The sequence below is a fragment of the Chamaea fasciata genome, unplaced genomic scaffold (assembly GCF_029207755.1).
Source record: "Chamaea fasciata isolate MVZ Bird 193981 ecotype frontalis unplaced genomic scaffold, bChaFas1.0.hap1 SCAF_26, whole genome shotgun sequence".
NCBI lineage: Eukaryota > Metazoa > Chordata > Aves > Passeriformes > Sylviidae > Chamaea > Chamaea fasciata.
Window position 1 is genome coordinate 4,128,839 of NW_027094111.1, and position 14,771 is coordinate 4,143,609.

General features: G+C 41.6%; 1 protein-coding gene across 1 annotated transcript in view; it reads left to right on the forward strand.

Moving 5' to 3' along the window:
- RLF (RLF zinc finger) overlaps window positions 1–14,771 on the forward strand; it is a 38,726-nt gene that overhangs the window by 13,398 nt on the left and 10,557 nt on the right. Inside the window, exons 4-5 of the mRNA XM_066204402.1 lie at window positions 4,849–4,981; window positions 12,253–12,455. Of these exons, the coding sequence (XP_066060499.1) occupies window positions 4,849–4,981; window positions 12,253–12,455 (336 nt within the window). The remainder of the gene's footprint in view (window positions 1–4,848; window positions 4,982–12,252; window positions 12,456–14,771) is intronic.

The window sequence follows — 14,771 nt, forward strand, 5'->3', positions numbered from 1 at the left end:
CATCAATGCTTTATTTAGAAAAACTGTGAGTTGAGGGTTAGCATAAGCCAAAAACTTTGGTGAAGCTGTAGTTGATGCTGATCACTCTAAACTGTCAGGACTGAAAAATCCTGATGTCTTCAGTGAACTGTTTCAAGGCTTTTCTTTTGGACTTTGTCCATAGACTCTTACTGTATTATTCTTTCCTGACTTCATCTAGAATGAAATATTTTATGTCCTGCTCTTTAGAACCTGCTTATGGTGTTGTCCTAACTTAATGAGATCTGTATTCATAAATGTTGCATTAAGTTTCTTCAAAGATTTCTGATGCATTCATAACAGATTTTTGCGTATTTTCCCATTGATATTAGCTTTGTATTCTTCAGTAGGTCCCATATGGTTTAGCTAAGCACTGTAGTGGAAGGGGAGTGTACTGACAGAAGTTAATTACTTGTGCTGCACATGTTGGTGGATTTTATATTTGGTATTTTGGTGTTGATATGCTGCATCTCAAACACAGTGATGATTCAGCAAATCTGTTTGCTTGTATCAAAAGTCCCTTCTTTGTCACCATCTTAGGTCCTTTCAGCCCTTAATACAGAGGTGCTGAAATGTGATTGATCCTCATAATTGGACTGGGCTCTGCTGGCTCTGAACTGCATCCTGAAGCCCTCAGATTAGGGAAGAGTTGCTATTGGGAAGACTTTGTTTACATTGGATGTCTGGATCATTGAATGTCATAGTGTGAGGGACAGTGGTATTTTCAGTACCTCACCAGTATCCAGGTCGTATGATTCTTTAAATTGTTTTTTTATCAGCCATGTCGTTCCAGTAGTGATGGCAGATAAGTGGCTCCTCTGGCTGTTCCTGAGGCTTCCAGCTCCTCAGTGCTTTGATTGGTAGCTCCAGCCCTTTCTGGGGCATGACAGCTGTGCTGAATGCCTTTGCAGAGCTCAGTAAAGCTCATCGAGTTCAGTCTTCCGGCTGAAGTTTGAACACAGAGACTCCTAAATGCTGATGGTTTTTTGGAGTTAGTCTTTGACCTGATTTACACTTGAGACTGAGAGAAGTTAATGCTGTAACATTAGTGTGAGGGAAGAGAATGCATCCTGGATGTTCTGGCAGCCTGTTGTGTTGAAAAGACTTAATACTATGTGGCATGTGGTTGGGAAAGGCCTAAAGCAGAGGTTGTTAAAATTGGCTTTTATTCATAATTTTAGGTAAGATCAAGTATCTCTTCCACCTGCACACCTGTAGCTGTTTTCTTAATCATCCTCAAGACTGAAGATGAAATAACATACATTTAACATAGACTTCCCATAGGAAGTAACTGCCAATTACAGAAACTAGAGTGTGGTTAGATGGTTAACTTTGCATGGATGCAAATTTAGATCAGTTTGTTGTTTTCCAGTGATATTTTTAAAGTTGTCCTGAAGCTACAACTTGAGCATCTTTTGTGTGTCATTCACCTGGCTGGTTCTATTGGCATGCTGTGCTAAGTGGGGAATCGATCATGCTTTATTTTTAAAAAGCAAAAGAAAACAAACCCCCCCCCACTTCTTCCCTGAGGGTCTTTGTGGTGGGTTTTGTTCGCTGTTCCAGCTTGCACTGGAAGCAGAGAGGAGGATCAGCTGTGAGTCTAAGGATTGCTTAAGTGATGTTCTCAAATGCTTGAACACAGCCTGCAGCCTTTGTGTGTTAATACCTCAATGCTGTTAGCTGAGAGCAGTTTGGGCTCTGCTCAGGGGCATGTAAAGTGCCTTGCATCTTTAGGGTCCAGCTGTGACACTCCAAAATTCCTCTTAACCTTGTGAGTAGCCTTTCAGGCTCTGGACCAGAAATCAGTCATTGCCAGCATCCTCCTTGGCTATCTTTGTATCTGCCAATTGGCACCAACACCTGATTTTTGAGGTGTTCTTACCAATAACTCACTCACTAGTTTTACTTCCTTTATAATCATTTTTAGAAGTAGCGTGGTCTTTAATGATTTCAGTTAGCAGATTGCTGTGAGCTAACAGTTGGAACACAGTTATCTAAAAATAAAATTAACTTTGGGGCAATATCTACAGAAAATCTTTGGTACTGCTAAGGAAGATGAGATTGTTAGTTATCAAAACTGCTTGATTATTGCATTCAGTTATGAGATTTCTAATGTTATGGTCCTTAGAAGGTGGAAGTCTGCACTACAGTTCTGCATTTGGAAAGAACTCCTAATGTGTGCTTTTTTGCTCACTTATGGTCTTGGTTTGTTTTTTCCTTGCAGTTGGAAAAATACTCGTGTAGGGCAGAAGCCCTGACTTCCACAGAGTGTGCTTTCTGACATAGTTTCAATGTGCTTTCTGATGTAGTTTGAAATTTCAGTGTGTTGAATCTTCAGCTCTCTGAGGGTTTCTGTTGTGGCAGAGTCATGAGTTTGCTGCAAGAAAGCTCAGTTACCTGATCCACCTCTTCACTCAGAGTAAGAAGGCTTAAATCAGGTTGCTTAGGGTCCTGCCCCACCAAATGTTGGCTTTAAGAGATGGAAAATGCACAAACTTTCATGAGTCCTTTCAAGACGAGAGTGTTTACATATGGAAACTTCCTGCACACTCACTGACAGAATTTCCTTTCATGTGACTCCCTTGCTAGACAGTTCCAACACCTTCTGGCAATATAGTGAAGATAAAGACAGCTCTAAGATTTTCCTTTTCACCCTCTCTTCTGCAGGTGGTGGTCTTTGCTGGATGTGCATCACTGTGACAAATGAATTGTACAGGACAGTTGCAGACTAGGTGTTGTACTGCAGTGGGATTTCAGAAGTGCCAAATGGGAATAAACACTTCAGGAATCTCTTGGTTATGCTCTGGTTGAGACTGTTCAGCATAGCTAGCCTTGTTTGCAATAAGAGCTCACAGCTGACCTAACTTAAATTACAGACAGTAGAGACTTGTGGTGCCAAACTGGAACTTAGCCAGCTGGTCACCGACCTGTTCTGATTCTTGGGGCTGTACCACGTGCAGCACTTTGATTTGCCTGTGCTGAGCTTCAGTGTGCCCCTGTCAGTGATGTTCTGCAGCCTGTTGAATGTCCTCATGGCTGCCTGCCCAACAGTGTCAGCTGCTCTGCTGCTTCTCTCTAACCTGTGGGCTGGCAGATTATGAATGCGCTTTATCCCGTTATTCAGACAATAAACGTGTTAAAAATACCAGCTCACTGTTGATCCTGAGAAGTCCTACTGGGAGACAGCTGCCAGCTGGGTTCTGTACAGTTTGTCACAAGCCTTTTAAGTCTGGCTATTGAGCTGTTTTTTTTACCTGTATTTTGTCCACTTTTCCTTATTTTAACGATTTGGTTTTCAGGATACTGTGGGAGATTGTCAGAAGCCTTGCCAAGTATGACTAATGTCATCTGTAGCTTGTCAGCACAGAAGGTAGTCACATTACTGGATGTAATTTCCAGGAGAATTTGTCCTATGTTCTTTCTGGGGTCAGGCTATGCTGACTGGCCTGTAATTCCCCAGGGTTTCTTATTCTTGATGATTTCTTCAAGTCACTAGAAACCTTTCTCCAGTGACTATGACCTTACAGAGCCTGGTACAGGACTCGAAGTGACATCCATAATCACCATGACACCCTTGGTTTCTGTTTGATACCAAGGATGCTGATGTGATTAGGATCTCCTCTGTCATGCTGATTCATGTCTCTTCCCCACCTGTTGACAGCAACCAGGAAGGCCAGAGTGCAGACCTTGACAGGAAGACTTGAGGCAAAGTTACAGAGCCTCTCCAGTGTCTTCTGTTACTCAGTGTCCTGTTGAGCTGTTCTTAAGCTTTCCTTGGTCTTCCTTTTCTCAACCCAGTGAAAAAAGCCAGAGATCCACATGTCTGTCAGCTTTGCCCCTAGAGCCTTGGATTTCCTCAGTGTGCTGTGATCTGTGCCCAGGTGTGCAAGCAGCAAGTGATGATAGTCTGAGAACAAGCCTTGACAGTTTCTCTGCAATATCCCACATCCAGGTTCCTGTCAAGCACCAAACCTCATGAGATGTGGAGGCTGATTAGCAGCTGAAGGTTGTGAATGCTTAGATAGAACTTTACAATGACAAAAGATAGCTTGCTTTGTTTCCTGTCTCCTTTTCCCTCTGGCTTATTACATTAAAGGCTGGTTATAGCTGGAAATCCTGTTTCTTTAAAGATGAGCCAGGACATAATGTTACTTGAATGTCATGACTAGTGTAGGAAGATTAGGGTCAGGCTGAACAGCATCAGACCTGCTAGGATCAGAAATCCCTGGATCTTAGACTAAACGCACTGGACATAGATCAGTCTCTAAGAAAATGGCATCTTCATTTCCAGCAGAAGGATGTTTTCATCTTAAGGATGGAATCTCCCATGGCTTTCTTGATTCTCAGAGTGAATTGACTGGCTCATCTTGAGTGTTAACACTAAATGTACAATTTTAGACTCTTACCATTTTGTTACTCATTTTGAAAACTATTTAATCTTCTGAGTTTTCCAATAGCATTATATGCTTTGACACAAAATCATTCTTTGTCTTTTATACAATTCCTGGGTTGTTTTTTTTTTTTTACATATATACATGTACATGGAGAACCATATAAATTGCAGAAGAGTTACAACTGCAGAGTAGACTTTTTAATTTAAGCCATTTCAGTCAACTCAGTAGTCTGAAATTGGAAAGTTTTGCAGTAGGATTAGAGAAGTGAAAGGACATTGGACTACTAAAATCCCAATGCAAACTTGCCAAAGCAGTAATGACTGAGGAATAGTGTGAAAGTATTAGAATGTAGTGAAATATTGGGATAGATAATGTAAAATTACATTGGCTTAATTTTTAGCTAAGACTTTTAATGACTTTTTTTTACATTTTATAGGATTCACATGATGCTTTACTGGAATTTGGGAATAACAACCTCCAAATATTGGTGGATATCACAAGGGAAGGGGTATGGAAAAATCCAGTTCTTCTTAAAATTCTATCCCAGCAACCAGTAGAAACTGAGGAAGGTAAGAGTGTGTTTTTAGAGATGATGTGTGGTTGTTCAGAAATTACTTGGGGCAGTTTTGGTGGGTGAGCAGTGATACAGAAGATAGTTGCATTTTAAATTGTATTGTGCAGTAGTGTTCATATGTTGCTAAATAATACTTATTATGAAACTGTCTCACTGGCATTTTGAATAATGTGTCCAACTGTACAACCAATGCATCTCTGCTTGGACTGTACTATCCAACAGTTTGAATATTTTGAAACTTCATTTTAAAAAAGAATTATTTCTTTTTCCATCATAAAAACACAGAAATTTTTCTTCCTGAGGTGGTTTGTTTCTCATAACTCTGTGCTTTTAAATGTTATTGAACTCTTCACAGGGTGGAATTGAGTATGTCCATACTTTTCAGAGGCATTAAAAATTCATGTGGAAGGGCTCTAGGTTGGAAGGTGCTTTGTGTTTCGACTATGGAAATAAGATCTTGAATTAGAAACTGCTGAGAGATGAGGGAAAGGAGGTGCTAGTGTCACTTCGTGTAATATGGTCTTTCTAATGTCTTCTATTAAATTCTTCCTTTACTCTGATTTTTTTTTTTTCTTTCCCATTAGTGGTACTGTTAAGTACTTGTAGGTGTTTTATCTGTTTCATTGACAGTGCAGTGACTGCAGTGTACCTCTGGTAGTCTAAAGTTAAAAATGATACAGAAGGGAAGAAGAGTTTAAAATAAAGTCTTTAAAATTAAAGGAGAACAAAAAGGTATTTTAATTTTTCTTCCACCACCGAATTCTTTGTTCTGGTTCTGGGTAGCCTCTCTTTGTGTTGCAGTACGTCAGTATTTTTAATAAATAAATAGAAACATGTTATGGTTATTGAGACAATATGTTGTTCCTTGTGCTAAAAAAAGAGCAGCCAAGTTGGGCCGCAGTCTTCACTGGCCTTCATGTCAGGTATTATTAGCGTGGCAGAAAGATCTGAACTGCTGTGGTTTAAACTCAGCTGGAAACATTAAGTCCCCCTCAGCTGCTCCCTTTCCCCCCACCCCCTCTGGTGAGAGGGAGACAAAGGCTGAGTTAAAATAAGCACAATTTACTTGAGAACAGCAATGAGATAAGAAAATGAGCAGTGACAGCAACAATCCCAATAACAACAGTTTATAAAAGAAGGTGATTACATTCCAAAACAGTCTCTGAGGACCTCCTGCACTCTGGCCACAACCACCCCCTGCAGCACCACGGGTTGGGGACAGAGGGGCTGGACAATGGCCAGGCAGAAAGGGACCTGGGGGTGCTGATGGTCAGGCTGGACAGGAGCCAGCAGTGGGGCTATGTGGCCAGGAATGCCAACGGCTCCTGGCCTGTGTCAGGAATCAGAATCACTGGGTTGGAAGAGACCTCCAGGATCATCAAATCCAACCCAACCCTGACCTCAACTAAACCCTGGCACCCAGTGCCACATCCAGTGTGTTTTAAACACATCCAGAGATGGTGACTACACCACCTCCCCAGGCAGATAATTCCAGCACTTTATCACCCTTTCTGTAAAAAACCTTTTCCTGATACCCAACCTGTATTTTCCTTGGCACAGCTTGAGGCTGTGTCCTCTCTTTCTGTCAGTGCTGCCTGGGGAAAAAGTGAGGAAAAAAAAAAGTGTCCTTGTGGCCTGTGGACATGCAGCAATAGCTGCTTAGACACAGTTAGATGATCTTTCTGAGCTGTCTGTGAGTGTGCTGTCCTGTTCTGCTCTGTTCTTTTGGCTTGCACAAGTACTCTGAAAGTGGTAGATAGCAGTAGCATTATTAGTAGTGGAAATTGGAAAATAAGGGGATGGGGAATGGTGATATTTAATAGCTATAAATACTGCAAAATAATTATTCAGTAGTTAAATACTTTAGTGCCATTACACTGCAGGGGATGGGAGGAGTTTTATTTGGTGGTTTTGGGGTTTTTTTAGCCTTTTGGAAGACTTTTTGTAAAAAGTGTAGTGAAGAGTATTGAAGATTTGCAGAGAGTTGTAGGAAAAAACATAAGACTTTGAAAGACAACAAAGGGTAAAAAATTTGGTCCCCTGCAGCTGCTGCCAGCTATCCAATAACATTTCAAAGGAATCAGAATAATGCATATTGTGAGTCGTAAAACTTTAAAGTGATTCAGGGGAAGAGAAGTAGTCCTGTGGGGAGCAGGGAGTTGGGCTGATAATCTTTATGGGTCCCTTCTATCACAAGATACTGCATGATTCTAAGTAGATTAAGGCCATATGTAAAGTTTGCTTTTTTCTCAGGAGGCAAGATTCATGTGCCAGACTTGTTACCACACACTCTGGTATAAGGCAGAATGAAAGCTTATAGAAATCCTGCTCTCTGTGCCATTATGGCATGGAAAATATTTTGACTCTTGGATTGTGCTGCTAATGTAACTGGTTTATCTTACTGATATCAACAGGCAGATGTGGTTCAGGGACTACAGAAGTTACTGCTGATGTACAGACTGATCCATGAAGCTGTATGATACCATATGTTATTATTAGTAAAAATCTTGATTTTGTTTTACTTGCCTTTCTTTGTTCAGTCCTGTCTTTTCTCTAAAGGCAGTCAAATGCTGATTTTATTTTGCTTGCAGAAACTTTGAGCAGCTGGGATTAGTCTCTTGGCCTTGTGTAAGACATGGTTGGAGTTGCTATTGAGCAACTATCTCTAGATGTCTACTAAATTAATAATTTGTTACCTTCAGAATCATATCAAGTAAATACTGATTCCTGTAACAGATCAAAAGACCCTGATGAGTTACGAGGTTTGTCTTCCTTCTTTCCCTTGTGTCACCCCTTTGATCTGTATGATGTTCTGTGCTAGCAGGCTCCATTTGACAGAAATGGGAGGAATCAAAATGTGCTGCCTGCAGGTGCCAGAGGGGGATGGATGGCAATTCTGCTTTTAGGCTTGGGGGTAGGGGCTGCACAAGGAGCTCCAATGCAATGGATTTCCAGTTGTCTTAGTCAAACTGCCATTTTATCCTTCAGTACAACAGCAGCTTCACTAAGTGTCTTTTTCAGTCATCTAAAGCTTAGCTTCTTTGAATAGCTTGTATTTCATGCTTTTTGGGTTTTTGTGATGAGCACCTGAAAAGCACTCCTAGTTTTTGCTGCTGTGAGCCCCTGTAAGGCAGATGTGAGAGTAGCTCAGTGTGCCAGCTGAAGCTGTGTTTTGTGAGCTGGTAGTTCATATTAATGATCATCAGATGCTTACTTGAGTGAACAATCCTGAGAGTGTGTCAGGTTCCTGCCTTTCTTGTTTAGAGTTCTTCATTTTAATTTTTTAATGCACTGTCCTGGAAAAGGGACTGATATCAAATATAAACATGTTTGCCAAATGTGTTCCAGCAAAAGTTTCATAGCAGCTTGGGTTCTGTCTGCTGCTTCTGTGGCTGTTAATAAATTGCCATGTGCTAGGCTGGTGATTCCTAATTTTTACTGTCAGCTGGCTGAGAATGGTTGTTTGGGGCATTAATATTCACTTGAGGAAAGGCCTTTAAAAAAAAATCATTTCAACTTAGGGCTTTTAGGTGACTAAACAATGCCAGCATCCTGATGGGACCATGATTGGTGCTGTTCAACAGTTGTGACATCCCGTGCAGTTCTGTGCCTGATAGCTAGTTTAAATACTCTGTTTCCAAGATCCCCCCCACACACACTTCTGTCTTAACAAACAACCCCTGAGCCAAGGAGGTTGGGGTGAGCTTGTTGCTCAGGGCAGATGGTTGCCAACAACTTCCTGTGTCTGTCTTGATGGGAGTTGGTTTGTAGGACAGCTAGAATAACCATCCAACACACTGCTCCTGTATAACATACAGCCCTCAGTGCCAGTTATGTGTGCTTAACATGTCACTGCACTTCAGCACCCTGTTCTGTTCCACAAGGACTTTCAGCAGAAATGCTCACCCAGGATGCTGTTTTTCTGAATGTTTATCAGAGTGACCACAGAGTCTTCTCATGCTCTAGTGCCATCCATGCTTTATAAAGGTTGTATTAACAGTATTGTGGTGTAACTTAAATTATCTTTCACTGCAAGTGTTTGGGGTGAGAGAGGAATGTCTTATTGTTACTTTTCAGTCCTGGCTTAAGAGACCTCTTAAGATATGTGGAGTTTGAAGCTGCACTGCCCTTTTGGCTAAAGGGTTTGGAAGAGGGAAGGGTTGCAGGGTGTCTGCACTGATTTTTGTGTGTCTGCAAGCTGTTTTAGTCTTGAGAGGTTTGATAGAACATTGTGACAGAACACATAACAGCAGGAGATCTGGGAAGAGAAGGAACAAGTCTGTTCATGGACATGTATGGAAATGTAGCAGATGTAGGGCTGAGTACAAAATTAGGCTCTCTGAGGGAAAACAACTTTTCTCATTTTGCTGTCTATTCCTTAGGTTTTGTTTCTTTTTCAGGAAAAGAGGAAAGTTTCCACTTTGGAGGAAAGCTGAGTGCTAAGATAGATGTCTGACTAGTGACTCATTTCTGAATTTTGCTCCTACCATCATCACTTTCATTTGCACGACAGAGGAACTCAGTTTGTCATTTGCCTCCTTTGCAAAGTTCACTACACACTCCCTTAGGTGTGAAGGAATTGGCCCGAGGGCACAGACCTGCCACCTTTGGGGAGCTCTCAAAAACTGCAGCAAGTTTTTGTGCATACTGGCAGAGCATCCGCCTCCATCAAAGTTTCTCTCGTTTGTGCTGGAAGATAAAAGTGTAACTGTTAAACTGGAAGTGTTTTATTTGGCTGACTGCAGGTAGTCTTAAAATACTTCCCATGTCTTGACTAGCTGGTTCTGACATGTTAGTAGAACTTCATTTAGCCAGTTGCCAAGTGCATGTCTAGCTGTGTAAACAAGAGAAATTTAAATAATTCTTAGAGGAGGTAAAAAGAGGGGGGTTTTTTTATAGTATGTCTTTTATTCCTCTTATGGACCTGAAGAAAAGAAGTATTCTGTGAGGCAAGAGGTATAGAAATAGGGACTTGGAGAATTGCTTTGAATTGCTTGTGGGCACTAAACCCCATTGCTGCTAGCCCCATGAATACACTTGGGGAGGTGGCTGTTCTCACACTGGGTAAGGCAGATCTCTGGGAGTTCCCCCTCCACAGTGATCTCCTGGCCATTTTGTTATGGTAGCAGTCTCTTCCATCAAATATCCATATCGAAGCACTGAGCATTTCTCCATAGATATTCAAGCACAGTGTCATACAGATGCAATTTTTAAGGAAGAGAGGAGGCTTGTTTCCTAGCAACTGGAGATCTTCCTGCAGGCTGCCTCTTGGTCAGACAGTTCTTTTTGCTTTATCCATTGAAGTTCCTTTAATGTGAAGTGTCAGCTGAGTCAAGAGTTTAATGCTCAGAGGTTTTTCCTGTGAAAAACAGAAACCATTACCATAGACCTCAATCTTCAAATGATTCTCTAATGGACCACTAAGCTGACTGCTGCAGAATACAAGTAGGTTTCACTACAGGCATGTGGTATGTACCTGGCACCTGAAATAGTTTTCTGTTCAGGTGCACATTGTGAGTTTTCAGCCAGTTTGTTCCTTGGTTCATATGCATTACTACATGTAGTATAAGAATGTGTTGAACCATCTCTCTTAATTCACAGGAGTCTTTTGAATGATGTACAGATCTGGAGACTCATCTCAGGGCTTTGTGTAGATGTTTATGTTAAGCTGGAAATAGCACCACAGCTATTTTGAAGCGTATGATTTCATCAGGTTGGTTTTGCACAGGCTGGTTTTTGGTAGTGGGAGGGCCATGGAGATGGCTTCTGTGAGAAGCTGCTGGAATCTTCCACTGTGTCCAGCAGAGCCAGGCCCTGATGGCGCTGAAGGTGGACATGCTGCTGGCCAAGGCTGGGCCAGTTGGATTGTTTGCTCATGGGGAGGGACTCATGCTGCAGCAGTTCTGGCAGGACTGCTGCTCCTGAGATTGGACCCATGCTGGGGGAGTTCATGGAGAACTGTCTCCCGTGGGAGGGACTCCACTCCAGACTCCTCTCCCTGAGCAGCAGAAGGAAAACCTCGGATGATGAGCTGACCCAAACCCCCCTGCCCTGTCTCCCTGTGCTGTTGGTGTAAGGAGGGAGGGGCTGGGGGAAGAAAAGATGTTTTTGAGGGCTTATTTTAGTTCTCATTATCCTCCTCTGATTTTGTTAATAATAAACTCCCTTTGTACCTCTAAGTTGAGCTTGTTTTGCCCTTGGAGTGTTTTCTCCAGGTCCTTGTCTCAGCTCATTAAATTTTTCTCTCCTCTGTCCAGCTGTAGCAGGGGAGTGAGAGTGAGCAACTTTTGTTGGTGCCTGGCGTTTGGCCAGCGTCAAACCACAACAATCAGCCAAGGCAAAGTACATGAACTTTATCGCAGCTTTTGATGCTGTCTCTCACAGCATCCCTGGATTAAATGCCCAGGACAGAGCTTGATAAATCCATCACAGGTTGGGTGAGAAATGAGCTGATAGGTCAGGTGCGAAGAGTCGTAGTAAATGATATTATGTCAGGCTGGTGAGCAGTCACTGGTGGGGTTTCTTTAATGTCTTCGTAAATGATGTTGGTGCAGAAGTTGAATGTACATGAAATAAATTTGCTGATGATAATATGTTAGAATCTGTGATCTCCTTTGAGAGCAGAGACCTTACAGAGAGATCCAGATAGACCAGAGAGGTGGGCAGTCACCAACTGTATGAACTTTACAAGAGTCAGTATTGAATTCTCCACCTGGGACACGGTAATCCTGGTTACATGGACAAACTAGGAAATGGAGAGCAGCTCTCTGGAGGGAGATCTGGAGGATTTGGGTTGATGGCAACTTGAATATGCGTAAGCCAGAAGATGTGCCCTGGCAGCCAGAGGGGCCAGCTGTGTCCTGGCGTGCATCAGGCACAGCATGGCCAGCCAGATGAGGGGAAGGGGACTGTCCAACTCTTCTCTGTGCTGAGGTGGCTTTACCTTGAGTGCTGTTTTGGGTTGAGCAGTTTTGGGTGCTTCAATGCAGAAAGGACACCAGACTACCAGATTGTGATGGGGAGGGGGAGGCCTCGAGGCATGGCAGGGGGTGGCAGTGTGGGGGTCTGTTTTCTGGAGCCCAGCATTCTCTTCCTGCAGAGTTTGGGAGAAGAGAATCCATTGCTGTCACTTGTAATCACGCCTAAAGTTTCCTCAGAGCACTGTCCATACACAAATTTGTAAAGGAGTGTGAATGCAGTGAGACAATTTCATTGAAGTGTCACCTGTAAATTGGTCTATTCTCAAAGGATTTTTTCTTTTCCTAGCTAATAAATTGATTACACGAGAAGGGCCTTCCTTTCTGCAGATGCGAATAAAACATTTGATGAAGTCAAACTGCATCCCCCAAGCCACTTTCTTGTCAAAATTGTGTGCAGATTCTCCAGAAATTGCAAATGTTTCATCTTTTCGCCAAGCCTACATCACATGTGTGTGTTCAATGCTGCCTAATGAAGACTCCATTAAGGAGGTTAGTAACCTATAGTCCCTTTTTAATATACATTTATGAAGCACTTTAGAATTTATTTTTGTAATACTAAGAACTGAAGAGTGAAACTGTTGCAGCAGAGTTCCATAAGAGGAATAATCTAATGCAGACTGCAGGAGGAAAGAACATTTGTATGAACTCCTGCGGTGGATAAGTATGTATGTATGTATGCTTGATTAGATGTGTTTGAAAGCTTAAAAATTATAACTCCAGTTCCAGTAATAAGCAAAATATAATTGGAAAGCTGTCTTTTCTGACTCAAACACTGGTACCAGAGCAATTACGTTTCATCTAGTCCTTCTGACCTAAGAGAAGTTTTAAGAAAAAATCACAAAACAAACAAAACACACTTTAGAGTTGTCTTGTCTGAACTCTAAACTCGTTTTTAGCACTCTTCCTGGTACAGTAAGAATCATAGCAATGATTTGTGTTCACACTTAACTGCTGTAACACAACTGACTCTTGCTTCTGTTGCCTCTTGGTGTCACATACCTGTTATGGGATCAGTCTCACTTGGACATTTTGAGTAAGCCTCAGTGAAACTGGGGGAAGCTTGAAATCCTAAAAAAAAATAACTTTCATGTATGCACTTCTTCCATGAGTGGCACAGTGATCATGTTGTACACATAAACTATTTCAAAAACCCTTCCTTTAAAAATACTCCTTGTGAAAAGTAAATATTTGGGTAGGTGTCTCTTCAGTCCAGATTCCCCTTAGTGTGCTGTAGGAGCAGAGAATGTATTTACCAGCTCACTGCAGACATGATCTGTGCATTGAAAACTTTGGGGTTGATGGGTAGCTTACAGCTTGTTCTCTGATTGCATTGGCTGCTCATGGGGAATGGTGGAGAAATCACATTGAATTCTGTTCCCTTTTCAGTTTAATTTGAGGGCTGTGAAGTGTAGCTGTTGCTGTTTTACCTTGATACTCAGAACAGTCTTTTCTTGCCAGTCAAGTATAAAAGCTGGAACACTGATTGATTAATTGAATCAAGTTAATTGCTTAATTAAACTTTTTGTGGGAAAACAAAGCCACAAAGCATCAAAGCAGTGTCTTAAAGCAGTACAGTTATTGACTTAACTGGATCTGTGGCCAAAACTGTGAAAGTATAAAGTCAGTGGTGTTCCAGTGCCAGAAAGTTAATTTTAATAATAAGGTTTGCATGACATGTTTCTCTGCATGCTTCAACACAGGTGTTGTGTTGTTGGCACTCTTACAGAATTACTGAAGTCAGACTTCTAAAACACTTTCATTTACACCTTTGTTTTAAGAGACAGGAAATGTGTTATATCATCATATTACCCATTATCTTCCTCAGGTAGAAAGTTGTCAGGTCTAATGAGAAGTGGGAAGAAGGGATGGGAAAAGGTGAGAAATGAAAAACTGAGAGTTCAAAAATTGGCAGCTGTTGGGGAATGATAGGTGGCAATAACCAAAACCCCACCGGGGGGAAGGAGGGAATACTGTAAGGAAGGGGGAAACTGAAATAAAAGGAACAAGAGTTGAGTGAAATTTGAAGCTCAGAGTAGGGTGGGGTAGGTAGAGGAACAGGGCTTGGCTAAGAAAGTAAATATTACAGAAAGCTTGAATAGGAATGAAGATGGAATGAAGATAGCTTGGGGAGGATTGAAGAAAAAAGAACTTGTTTTGGAAGATGAGACAAGGTGTGATCGTCCCTTTCCAGAAGTTGGATGTGGTTGGGCTGGCTAAGTCAGGTGTGGAAGTTAAGTTGCTGAGCTCCTACAAATTAAACTCCTTTTAGCTATATCTATAAGCAGTAGCATATACACACACACACAAGTGTATATTTGTGTCTGTCTGTCCATACTTCTCTGGAGGTGTGTCAACACAGGTATATTATGTCCCTGTATAACTCTGTGCACATACACACTGTGGATAAAGTTGTCCCTTGCACTTCTGGTACCTTGAATTCATCCTGAGGCACACATGAAACAAGAAATAAAACTACTGAGTTGTTTGTTCACTGTTGCTCTGTGCAAATGTAGAAAGGAGAATTCAGGATCACTGTCAGGCTTCCAGTGTTTGGCTTGATTTTGCCAATTTATTGAACCAATTACAATGCTAATTAAAGCGGTTCTCATACACAGTAATTAACTATCGCAAATGCATGAAAAAATAAAAACAATCAGTTGTGAACAAAGCAGTCATCTTTTGAAGGCCTTCCCTAAATAGAATATCAACATGGTGTCCTACTAAAAAATGATAGAAGGCTAGCTAGGTTTGTGGTAGAAAGTTTTTATGATGATGTAAAAAATAAAGTATCACTGTAACATTGCA